The sequence below is a fragment of the Ovis aries genome, chromosome 13 (assembly GCF_016772045.2).
Source record: "Ovis aries strain OAR_USU_Benz2616 breed Rambouillet chromosome 13, ARS-UI_Ramb_v3.0, whole genome shotgun sequence".
Taxonomy (NCBI): Eukaryota; Metazoa; Chordata; class Mammalia; order Artiodactyla; family Bovidae; genus Ovis; species Ovis aries.
In genome coordinates, this window is record NC_056066.1 from 38088050 (window position 1) to 38100392 (window position 12343).

Consider the following 12343-nt stretch of genomic DNA (forward strand, 5'->3'; position numbering starts at 1 on the left):
ACTCTTCCTTTCTGTGGATTATGTAGAAGCATTTCAATAAGTTATAAGCTACCCTTTTCTAGGTCAGTCAGTTCTCAAATGAATAACTTTTGACAGTTTTACTCACCTTGTTGGAGACTTGAATATAATTCAGCCTAATGCTGACTTCATAGCCATCCTCATGAACAGTAGCAGAGATGAGCTTGTAAAAAAAGTAAGAGAGAGAATTCACAACCAGGAGTGTGGGACTCAAGGCCCTGAGGCCAAGAAACTCTGAGATACCGAACTGTACATGTAATCAATTATTTCATTAACGAAAAAGAAAGCAGGAATAGAGAAACAAAAAACCCAATGAAACAGAACACAAAGAGCAAATGGCAGACACAAATGCATACTTACCTATAATTCCATTAATCATAAACCAACTAAATACGCCAAAGAGTCAAGCCTGCCAGATTTGGTTAAGAAAGCAAGACTCAAATTTATACTCTCTGCAGGAGACATACTTTAATTAAGTCACATGGCTGCAAGTCATCAACTAGGAAAAGGTAACCTGGGGTGGGGGTGGGGGTGGGGCAGGTCCTTGGCAATCAAGGACCAGATATTCAGGTGAGCTGCTGTCTCTGTAAGTGCCAGAAGGAATTTAGATCAGTGGGGCTCAGCAAATGCTTTAAGGATCAGACACTGAATATTTTAGGTTTTGTGGGCCACAGGGTCCTTGCCATTGTAGCACAAAAGCAGCTACAGACAATAAGTAAATGAATGAGTGAGTGCAGCTGTGATCCAATAAAACGATTTACAAAACTGGTAACAGGCCAGATTCACCCCACGGGTCATAGCCCACAGACCCCTAGACTGGGCCAAAGAATTCACAAACCACCAGAATGGATTATTAAAAAAAAAAATAGCAATACTTGACAATGACACAGTTTCAATGTTGGCCTAACCTGGTGGCAGAGGAGTGGGCTGGACTAACTTTTAAAGGTTCTTCTGACCCTCATGACGGAGGAAAAGGTCTTCTCATAGATGTGTCTTTATAACAGCAGCACCCTTGAGATCTGACAGACCTGCTTCAAATCCTGATCCCCTGAGACCCAGAGTGTAGTCCCGGGAAGACACCAAGCTCCCTGAGCCAGTCTTCCTAGATGTCAAATAAGGCTTGTTCTGATTATCTACTGCAGCATAAAACCCCCTAAATTTAGTGGCATTCAATAACCACCTTTTTATCATGTTCATGGATTCCAAAGGACATGGCATGGACAGCTTGCCTTGCTCCATGCCTGAGGCCTTAGCTGGAAGGACTGGAGTGGCAAGAGGTGGCTCCATGCTCAGGGGCTGGGATGACCAGGGTCTCGTCAGTCATCTGCCTGGCTCCATACAAGGCAGGACCATGCAAGGACTTGCTTCTGCTGGGGCTGCAGATGGAGCCCCCGTGTGTGGCCACTTGGCGTGGCTTGGGCTTCTCACAGTGGGGTGGCCAGGCTCCATGGGAGAGTGCTGGTGGTTAGCGTGCCATTACCCAAGCAGGGGAACGCTTGCATGACCACGCCTTGGGAGGCCCAGGCATCACTTCCACCATAGTCTGTTAGATAATCACAAGCCCACCCAGATTCAAGGTGAGGGGACGCAGACTCCATCCTCTGAAGGGCAGACTCTCAAAGAATCGGTGGGCACGTTTTCAGAACTGCCACCAGGTGAGGCTACCCACTGTAGGTATGTTGAGAGGACTAGAGGTGGAGGACCTGAGGCAGGCACCGAGCGCAGATTTCCTGTTAACTCTTATGACCACAAGGGCGAGTGAAAAGGGATGGGATTTAGTGCCAATGTGGCTATACTACACTATTCTTTCATTACAGTCTAACCCTCCATTCCCTTCTTTAGGGGATCTTCCCGACTCAGGGATCGAACCCGGGTCTCCTGCACAGTGCGCAAATTCTTTACCATCTAAGCTACGAGGGAAGTCCCACACATAACCCTACAGTCAGGTGTAATGGTTCTGACTCAGAATCCCACAGCCTGTGGTATCTAGAAGCATGAGACGCTCACAATGTACCATCTTCAGTCAGGTGCCCGGACCCTGGGACAAGACTCAGGCAGCAAGTGATTGAGGGAGGCAGAGCTGTGGGGAGGACAATGAGGAGGCGTGGAAAGCAGGGAAGGAGAAGGAAAAGGAGCAAGCCAAGTGGAGTTTCAGGACAGTCATTGGGGGCAACCTCAGCCTGATCCCACGGGACGGTCGGTATGGAAGTTCCGCTCAGAGTCCACCCACCTTTCCCATCCTGGGTTCTGCAATCAAGGCTCGGAATTCAGGGTTGTTCTGAGCATAAGACCGGAGGTGCGCAGAGATGTGGTCCACCTGCTTTCTCCAGTATCCTGAGGAGGAGAGAAGACCGAGCACACGGATGATTCCTCCGAGGTGAAGGCAGAGAAGGACCAGCACGCCATGCGTTTTCAGAGAGCTGGCTTCACTTGGCCGAACTCTGTGATGGTTTTTACTTACTGAACCTCGACTATGTACTGGAGTATGTTCCGTTTTTTCGCTCCTGGTTAATTTTTTTTTTTTTTTTGCACATGATTAATCATAGAATGGGCTTCCCTGGTGGCTTAGGCGGTAAAAGAATTCGCCTGCAATGCAGGAGAACTAGGTTTGATCCCTGGGTCAGGAAGATACCCTGGAGAAGGGAATGGCTACCCATTCCAGTATTCTTGCTTGGAGAATCCCATGGACAGGGCTACAGTCCATGGGGTTGCAAAGAGTCGGACACGATAGGCAACTAAGAACAATCATAGAATACTACAGAATTCCAGTGGAACATTTTGATTGCCATATCTGGGGTCTTTTTATTTTATTTATTTTATTTTTTGGCTGTGCCAGGAGGCATAGGGAACCTTAGTTTCCCAACCAGGAATCGAACCTGTGGCCCCTGCATTGAGAGTGTGGAGTCTTAGCCATTGGACCACCAGGGAAATCCCAAGGGAGTCTTTCACTCTTTTAAAATTAAGCATATTGAGAAACAACTTATTATTAAAAATACACCTATTTTAAAGGTTCAGCCTGAGTCTTGGCAAGTATATATGCCCCGTCAATATGCAGAGTATTTCTGAAAAGCTTCCTTTTGCCTCTTTCCAGTCGGCACAGGGTTTACAATAATTCTAACTCATTGTCACCGCTTAAGACTTGAGAGAGCTCACATGTGTCTGTTCTCTTGTCCCCAGGTGGGTGACACATGGCAGCTCTAGGCCTGCCCTTCTGCGTCGGCTCAGCTGCCTGGGCCCAAGGGGCAGCTGCTGCTCTGGATGGGGCAGGGCCCTCCAGCTGGCCACAGCCCCCACAGGAGGGGATGTTAAGGCCTAAGGATAACAGTGAATGATGTGGTAGAAAGCAAGTAAGAGGAGCCTAGAGACAGGAGTTAAACCACAGGCTGGCCATCTTACCAAAGAGAAGCACAGAAATAAACAGCTAACCAAGACAAACTCCCTTGAAGTCTGAAAAATATCTCAAACACTGACCTCAAAAACTATCCATGTTAAAAAAAAAAAAAAACCTCACATTTAGCTGGATCAATCTGTAGAGCAGTTTGCACCCCTAGAGCATTGTGGAAAGTAATGAAGGAATAGGCCAACAGTATGTGGAACTTAAAGGCTGGAGGTGGTCAGGGAAAGAGACCTTGCCAAAGCCACACAACTCAAATGTCCACTATTGATGAACAAACACAATAGAATATCACTCAGCTCTAAAAAGAGGATGAAGTATTGAAACATGCTGCATGGACAAACTTGGAAACATTATGCGAAGTGAAAGACTGATGCTGAAGCCCTAATACTGTGGCCACCTGATGCCAAGAGCCAACTCATTAGAAAAGACCCTGACGCTGGGAAAGACTGAAGGCAGGAGGAGAAGGGGGAGACAAAGGATGAGACAGTTGGATGGCATCACCAACTCAATGGACATGAGTTAGAGCAAGCTTGGGGAGATGGTGAAGGACAGGGAAGCCGGGCATGCTGCAGTCCATGGGGTTGCAAAGAGTCGGACACGACTGAGCGACCGAGCAACAAAAGTGAAAGAAGCTGGTCACAAAAGACATCATATGCTTCCATTCATACATCCAGAGCAAGCCAATCCATAAAGACAGAAACAGACGAGTGATAACTACGCCCTTGCGGGTGGTGGTGTAGAGGGTGGTGCTTACAGGATATGCGATTTACCTTTGAGGAGATGAAAATGTTCTGGAAAAGGAGAGGAAGAGCGGTGATGGTTGTACAGTACTGCTCAAGTACTAAATACTGCCGAACTGGACCCTCTAAAATGGGGAGGATGGTGACATTCATGTCAGGTGAACTTTACCACACTAAAAAGAGCTGATGGCAGACAGCAACAGTGATGCAGACTACCAACATTTGTATCTTAGTATACAAAGTCTTATGCGCTATTTCATTTACAAACTAGATAATGGGGTTAGGGGTCAAAACACGCTAAATGTTTAAGGAAGTGTTATCATTCATTCAGACCAAAATTACTTGGAAACAGAAAAATAAAGGCACTTCCTGTGTATAAAAAATAAATCCCAAGGAAGAAAAGGAAATTCTCTTTCGTTGAGAGTGTGGGTGCCCTGCAGAGAAGTGTTTGTCTCACCTCTCCCCGGGCTGACGGCTGTGAGGAGAGGCTTATGGTCACTCGTCTTCTCCTGTCTCTGCTTCTGGGAAGCCACCTCCAGCTCCTTTTTCGCCAGGAGGGTCCCCGATGGGTAGAACAGGCCGGTGGTCTGTGTGCCCACATCCCTCTTAGGTCCAGCGTCAGGCCTGGGCAGAGGAACATTTAGGGGCTGCCAGACAGGTCGAGGCTATGTGGGCAAGACAGGAAACGTTAAAAAAATTATAACATAAATTAATTCATTTTCCATTTTACTCACAGAAAACAGTCCTAATCAGAAGCAAGAGTAATTCCAAAACACTACTTTGAACTAAAAAAAAGTTTCCAGGTCTTGCCTCATCTTCCCTGCTTGTTTTGCCCAGCAATGCCCAGCCTGATCTGTGAAGCCAGCCCCACCCCTGGTCACTGACTGTCCCGCTGCCTGAGGCCTGGAAGAAATCCATCCTCTCAACTCTAAATCCAGTGGACCATCGACACTCAGCTACTGGGCACCAGCATTTTCTCTGAGATACTCTCCGTCCTCTGGGCCTGGGGCACTGAGAGGACCCTCATGTAATGTTGTATATGTTGCACACTGCACAAGAGCACTGCATCTAAAGGGGTGATATTCACGTGGTGGATGCTGTATGTTTGCATATTAGGACAATTTTTCTGGTAGATGGAAGAAAATGTCCAACAAAACTAGTAAATTACAATCAATTTCCAACAGGTGGCAGTCAAGTGTCTTAAGGAAAAAACAATGTGTCTCATTTGCACAAACATGCCACCCGGGTTATTGGCAGTCGTGGTATCTGTGTTTTAATCTGGGTTAAGAAGGCATGGTGGCTCAGACAGTAAAAGAATCTGCCTGCAATGCAGGAGACATAAGAGAACTCGGGTTCGATCCCTGGGTCAGAAAGATCTCCTGGAGAAGGGCATGACCACCCACTCCAGTATTCTTGCTTGGCAAAGTCCATGGACAGAGAAGCCTGGTGGGCTACAATGGGGTCACAAAGAGTTGGACATGACTGAAACGACTGACACTTAGGACTCAGACTTGAAAAGGCGTGAACTCCCTAAAAATGGATGCAAAGTTGCTGAGTGCATGTGGAGCTGAGTGCATGTGTATTCTCTCTACAAATGACCGATCTTCACAAATTCTTCTGATGAAAGGAAGAATCTAAAGAGGAGAACAGACTTGAAAAGTCTTTCTGTAGTTTAGACAAATCCATGAATGGCTAACATGAAGCTGGTTAGAGACTAGTCCTTCTGAAAATAGTCTTGGGAGATTCTCCTCAAATATGCCCAGTTGTTATAAGTGGCAAAAAACAATCTTATGTACCCCAGTGTAAGTTTTCTAGAATATAAAAGAGCAGGGGGAAATTTCTTGGTGTGCTACATAAGAAATTCAAGAGAAAAAATACATTTTATCCCACGTATTTTAAATCTCCCTAATGACATCTATTAGGGCTTCCCAAGTGGTGCTAGTGGTAAGAACCTGCCTGCTAATGCAGGAGACATGAGAGATGTGGGTTCAGTCCATGGGTCGGGAAGATCCCCTGGAGGAGGGCATGGCAACCTGTTTCATTATTCTTGCCTGGAGAATCCCATGGACAGAGGAGCCTGGAGGGCTACAGTCCACAGGGTCGCCAAGAGCTGGACATGAATGAAGCAACTGAGCACGCGTGCAATGACATCTATTCCCTTGCATATGTGGTTAGGCCTCAACTTAGTGTAGATGAATGCATATCTATGAATATCTGCCTGATATGAATATCTCTTACTAGGATATCTATGAATACCACATCTATTCATATAGATATGAATATATATAAATGCATATCTTTGAATCCCAAAGCAATCAATGTGTTGAAAACATAAACTGGTTGAACTTATTTGTACACCTAGTTAAAGTCCACGTGAAGGGTCTAAGTGTTTTGGCTCTCATCCCCTGGGCTGGCTCACAGGGTCGGGCACACAAATTCAGAGTTAAAACCCCGTCCCGGGACCAGGTCTTACTAGCGTGGAGGCCTCACCTCAGCAAACAGGCCAAGTTCTCCAGCAGCTGGAGCCAGGCTGCTCTCCATGTAGGGTCGTGCCAAGGACCTCACATAAAGGCCACAGGAGCCACAGAAGCGAGCAGATGGGTGATTGCTGGCCCCACATTTAAAGCAAACTGAGTAGCAAGTCGGAACGCTAGGCTAGAGGACAGAAAATACTTTCAAATTTTCATGAATATTAGAGACACAGTCTTCCCATACAGCTTATGCCCATCCCATACAACTGCAGCCATCACAAGAAGAAAGGCTGATACTCTCTTGACTCTGCAGTTCTACCTTCTAGAATTTATCCTGCAGATGAATAAATACATTAAGAAGTATATTCAAGACCATTCCCTGCAGGATTGTGGATTCAGAGGAAGTAACTGGAAACAGCTTAAATGTCCAGCACCAGGGGATGGCCTGAACCTAGCACAGTACACAGAGACAGTGTAATGTTATGAAGTCATGGAGAAAATGAGAAGGTTACTAACAGGATAAATTGCCAGGTGCAAGGCACTGGGTCAATGTTCATATTAAACTACAGTTAATTAGTCATGCCTCCGATGGCTGAAAGCAGACCTCAGAAGCTGAGTGCCAGTGGTGACTGCTCGGGTAGGAGCCAAGGGACCAGGATGAGGAGAGACTAGCTCTTCACATGAAACCTCCTACACTATTTATACGAGACACTCCCACAAATAATTCTGAGTGTTTTATTAAAAAGGTAAGCAGATAATTCATAGAAAAACACCAAGAGTCAATACATGAGTGAAAAGGTTTAACCTCAAAGAAATGCAAATGAAATAGCAATGAGAGACCGTCTCAGTTTGAGAGAACTAATGGTCTCTGTCTCCAGATTCTTAAGTAAGCAGGCTGTTGTTGTTGAGTTGCTAAGTCGTGCTGACTCTTTTGAGACCCTATAGACTATAGCCTCCCAGGCTTCTCTGTCCATGGGACTTCCCAGGCAAGAATACTGGAGTGGGTCATCATTTCCCTCTCCAGGGGATCTTCCTGACCCAGGGATCAAACCCACATCTCCTGCTTGACAGGCAGATTCTTTACCACTGAGCCACCAGGGAAGCCCAACTAACCGGGGGCTGAGACCCAAGTCCTAAGAAGTGATTTCTGGCTGGGTATGGAGGAGGAGGCACCTGGCCTGGAGTGGCTGTGAGGCACAAAGAAACTGTTTTAAACACCCCCACAATGGCTCCACACCAATCACCAGGCAAGCGTCCTCTGCTCACTCGTGGACAGGTGGACATGGACCCACACAGGCAGGTCTACACAGTGTCCTCCCAAATCCAGAAGGGAAGAGAGCCCTGAACCACTGCAAACCCTGGAAATAAGGTATTTCTGCTCAAGTAAAACTACGATAGCCTCACCAATGAATAAATTAGAACAAAGAGCACACACACATTCCTTTACGGAAAGTCAATGAGATGAGAACAACCCCCCGAACAGTCAGAGGGCTGTATTTTGCAACGGCCTCAAGGAAGCAGGAATTTTCTTCTAAATTGGCTGGAAAACACTGACTTCTTTGTGGGATTATTAGGCCAGGGCGAGTCACCTGGAAGTCATCATTTCATACACATGAAATAGATCATCTACACAGAACCTAATCACTGGACTTGAATTGTACCTCAATTCCTTCATTTTAAACACTCAAGATAAGCTGGCGGGAAACCCAAGCAATGGTGCCCACCACTTGCTAAACTTCGAAAAAGGGCAGGCACACAGTGGAACTGAGTCTTTTTTGGATTAAAGCCTCACTTCACTTAAGTGCTGAAAATGCACTTATTTTTGCTTAAAATAACACAGTCGTTGCCAGCACTTGTGCTTTTCAGCTTGCTTTCCTAGGACAAGAAATTTGGAATTTGGCGACGTGGTACAAAACCAGTACATATACATTTTGCTTACCGATAGGCTATAATCGAAGGGAATCTGAAGTGTTTTACTGAAATAAAGCTTAAAATTTTTCTTAAAGAAATTAATTTTAAACAAAAACCAAAACAGACATGCCTGCCTGTGAGTGACACATGAATGACTCCTGGCCGTTGGGGCCCCACCGGCTGCGCCAGCTTCCACACAAAGCCACTACATGAAATTCTAAGAAACTGCCGACTTGATGGAATCCTCCTGAAGACAGTTGTGTGTTGGTGAGCGAGCAGTGTCCTCTCCACACACAGAAATGCTTTCAGTGTACCATGAGTCACTTGTGGTCTCTCCCCTCTCCTCCCCAACAAACTTCCTCCCCCATCTCTGCAGACTATATTTCTCACCATCAACAATGAACGTTTATCGACCACTGAGATACAGGACAGGTGTGTGCGGTCAACCCACCTCTTGTGGCGAGGACGGCAGGGTCCCCTCGCAGGAGACACAGTATCTCAGCTGAGCCGGGTTCCCGGTGCCGCAGTCGCGGCAGATAACTCTCTCCTTGAAAACAGGGAAAGAGACCTGTGTGTTTCCACGGTGCTTCTCTGATCTCTTCAGAGAAACACGTTCATTTTTCCTCCCATTCATCTGAGTAGTGTAGTAACACCAGGACAAAAAGGGTGTTAATAACGTGGAATAATAGGAGAGGCATCTACCACCGTGAAGCAGTCAGATATCCTGATGATTTCAACTTCTAAAACTTATCTTTTGAATTAACTTACATGGAACACAAGTTTGAATACACACACACACACCATGCAAAAAAGGAAGCCATATGCTGTGTTAATTTAAAGTGGCATCTGTAGGTTGGTTCAAGTTTTAGGTTATATTTCAAGGCATGACACTTTGAAAGCCAGGATTGAGAAGTTTCATATCTACTTAATCATGCTTTTTTTTTAAAAATCCCTTTCTCTTATTCAGTACTTTAAGTCCAATAAATCAAAGTACTTCCCCCTGCCACAAGAAAAGAAAAGAAATAAGTGTTGCTATGAGAAAACAGCTGTGCAAAGAAATCACCAAGCAGTCTTTCCAGTCCATTAGCCTGGAGACCCTATACTAACACCAGACCCTGAAACTGGATTGGTTTAGAAATTATTACAACAGAAACAGTGCCCGGCAAATGAACATAGTTTTAAAAGAAGCAGACCCTGAAATGAAAATCAAAAAAACCTGAAAAAGAGTATTCATCTGGACTTAGGAAGGCAAACTGACTTTTTCACATTGCTTCTGTGTGAGTTGTTTTGTTTTTTTTTTCAGTGTTGAAACTGTACTCCTGGGTAGGCTCTCCATCTCTGGCTTCAACAGGAAGACCCAAGACAACAGGAAGACCCAAGACAAGCAAAAGATTGTATGTTTACAAGTAATCTAGTTATATATGAATTTGGATTTGCTCTGTAGTTTCTCACTTAGAATTGGAAAAGTGAAAAGACTGTCTTAGAAAATGAGTAGTAAGTTCAATCTTCTAGAGTCAGGAAGCTGGAGATTAGTTGTAACACACACACACACACACACACACACACACACACACAAACACGAAAACAGAAAAGATGGTTAACATAGCCTAGGTAGTGTGGCCATGCCCCACAGCAAGTGGTGTCTTAGTTCTCTGACCAGGGAGTGAACCTGTGCCCCCTGCAATGGAAGCTGAGTCTTAACAGCTGGACCACCAGGGAAGTCCCTGAGGTGTCACAGTTCTCACTGTACATTAAGGGCACTTAATAAGAGCACTTCCCTTATTGCTGAAATTTTTTGTTCTTTTATCCCCAAAATTATCTATATTAAACCTATTTCATCCTGTAGTGAACTTTACTTGAGGTCAAGTAAAAAGGAGGTGAGTGGGACCGTAAATTCAAAAATGGAGAAAAGATATGGCTGTAGGTTCAGTGATTCTGCCCCCAAAATGTTCCTGGCATGATGCCATTTGTCTACCAAGACGTTTTTTAAGTTCGACATGATACTTCACTTTTTCACCCTTGTGACAGCTTGTAATCCTCCTTTTCTAGGTGATAGTGACCCATAATCAAACAAAGCAAACACAAACACCAAGTGACTTTAAGGACAAGATTACAAGTCAACATGAATGACAACGTTCAATTTAAAAATATACAGAGTAGAAACCTGTGTGAGCTGCAGTGCAATTTCTCCTCCAAACCCATGTCTGGGGAAACACATTTCTATGGATCTTTCCTGATGTTTAGATCCTGTTGGCAAGTTCAACTCTTGGGCGGATGCCCTTCCGAAAACAAGAGTGGGTTTTGTTCATGGGTATTAGCTCATCAACTGTTAGCCAATGTCATCAGCTGAAGAAAGACGTTTAACTGCTCAAACATTGATTTATATGGATTTCACTCACACTGTCACAGATTCACGTTTAATTACCTTCAGGCGGAAGCTGGCCTGTGGCTGCAGCTGTGGTGCCAGGGGAGCCTCACAGACCACACAGATGGGTGTGTTCAGGGGCACCACGTTCTCACACTCTGTGCACAAGCCCATCTGCATGAAGAAGGAGGCCAGGTTGGTCTTCAGATGCAAAACGTGAAGGCACAAATTGATCTTAGAACGTAAGCTTTAATTTACTTTTGTAAAAAATTTCTTTTAAATAATCGGCATTTTTACTCATTTCTTATTAAGGTAAAAAGATATCTATTGTAGAAAAGAGAGGTGTAAAGAAAAGAAAAATAAATAGCTTACAGTGGAGTAAGGAAATTGACAAATCTTTTCTATAATATATTAAAAGGCAATTATAAAGTTGGATGAAACTGTTAAAAAAATATAACCATTTCAGATTCTGAAAGCCAACCAAAGACAGGATGAACTGAAAAGCAATGAACCTTGGGTGAGGACCCCACACATCTGCTGGGTCTTGCTTGGGCTGTTCCTTGTCCTCCTCCAGCTCTGTCAGAGCAGGGTGGGCTGTGAACACCAGCAGCTTTGTGGCTGCTGGCGGCCAGGGCTCACAGGATCTGGAGCTCGGTCAAGATGACGCACTCAGTGGCCAGCCAACAGGGAGGACCATGGCTGCCCCAACCTGAGATCATGGTCCTGTTTTGAGCGACTGATGAACCAGCAAGTAATCAGGGACTTAACAGGGAGTTCTAGGAGGGAAATTTCTGTGTATTGCTAGATTTAAGTTAAACTGTTCTGAAACAGACTGTGAAAAGTTAAGGAGTCTGCTGTATTCCCTAGAGCTCTATTTAGTAAGTAAGTGTTAGTTGCTCAGTCGTGCCCGACTCTTTGTGACCCCATGGACTGCATCCCACCAGGCTCTATTAGAAAATAACTTAAAAAACTCAACTTTTAAAAATAGCAAACAAACAAAAAAAAAATTTCAACACAGGAAACATAGGAATTAAAAAGGTGGTGGTGAATCCTGAGAAGAGTCTCCCTTCAAGGCCACTGCCCCAGGTGAGGTATTATATACTTCAAGGAAAGGAGGGCCAGCCTCCTCAGGAGGGCCAGCTTGTTCACCAGCACGAAGCTCAGAGAAATGCAGGGAATCAAGGTCATGCATTTCAATCTGGGTCCAAGCCAGCACCTCCATTCCGAGTCTCAGGATCCTTTGTCCCACTGCAATCCCCAACTTTCACAAAGAAATGTGTTGATAAGGTGAACTCAGTTGATGCTGTAACTCATCAACAAATACAACTCAATTCTGTGTATGCTTTCAGCAGGACGATGCAGAGTGGCTCTGGAGCTGAGAGGAACCCCTCTGCACGTCTCTAACGAGACCCTGAGTGTCTTAGGTCTGGGACCCTAGGAG

The 12343-nt window shown here is 45.1% G+C and overlaps 1 protein-coding gene across 35 annotated transcripts in view; it reads right to left on the reverse strand.

The window, feature by feature from the left end:
• DZANK1 (double zinc ribbon and ankyrin repeat domains 1) overlaps positions 1 to 12343 on the reverse strand; it is a 50505-nt gene that overhangs the window by 17110 nt on the left and 21052 nt on the right. For 21 of the 35 annotated variants that reach the window (XR_006055881.2, XM_042230678.2, XM_027976735.3 and 18 more), the window contains 6 exons: positions 10963 to 11076; positions 8989 to 9084; positions 6646 to 6810; positions 4613 to 4820; positions 2249 to 2352; positions 107 to 181 (listed from right to left, as the gene is read on the reverse strand). Coding sequence is in view for 34 of the 35 variants with exons in the window: in XM_042230678.2 (XP_042086612.1) it covers positions 107 to 181; positions 2249 to 2352; positions 4613 to 4820; positions 6646 to 6810; positions 8989 to 9084; positions 10963 to 11076 (762 nt within the window). In the remaining variant the exon portion in view is untranslated. The remainder of the gene's footprint in view (positions 1 to 106; positions 182 to 2248; positions 2353 to 4612; positions 4821 to 6645; positions 6811 to 8988; positions 9085 to 10962; positions 11077 to 12343) is intronic. The other 14 variants (XM_027976746.3, XM_027976742.3, XM_060397480.1 and 11 more) reach the window with 1 other exon arrangement.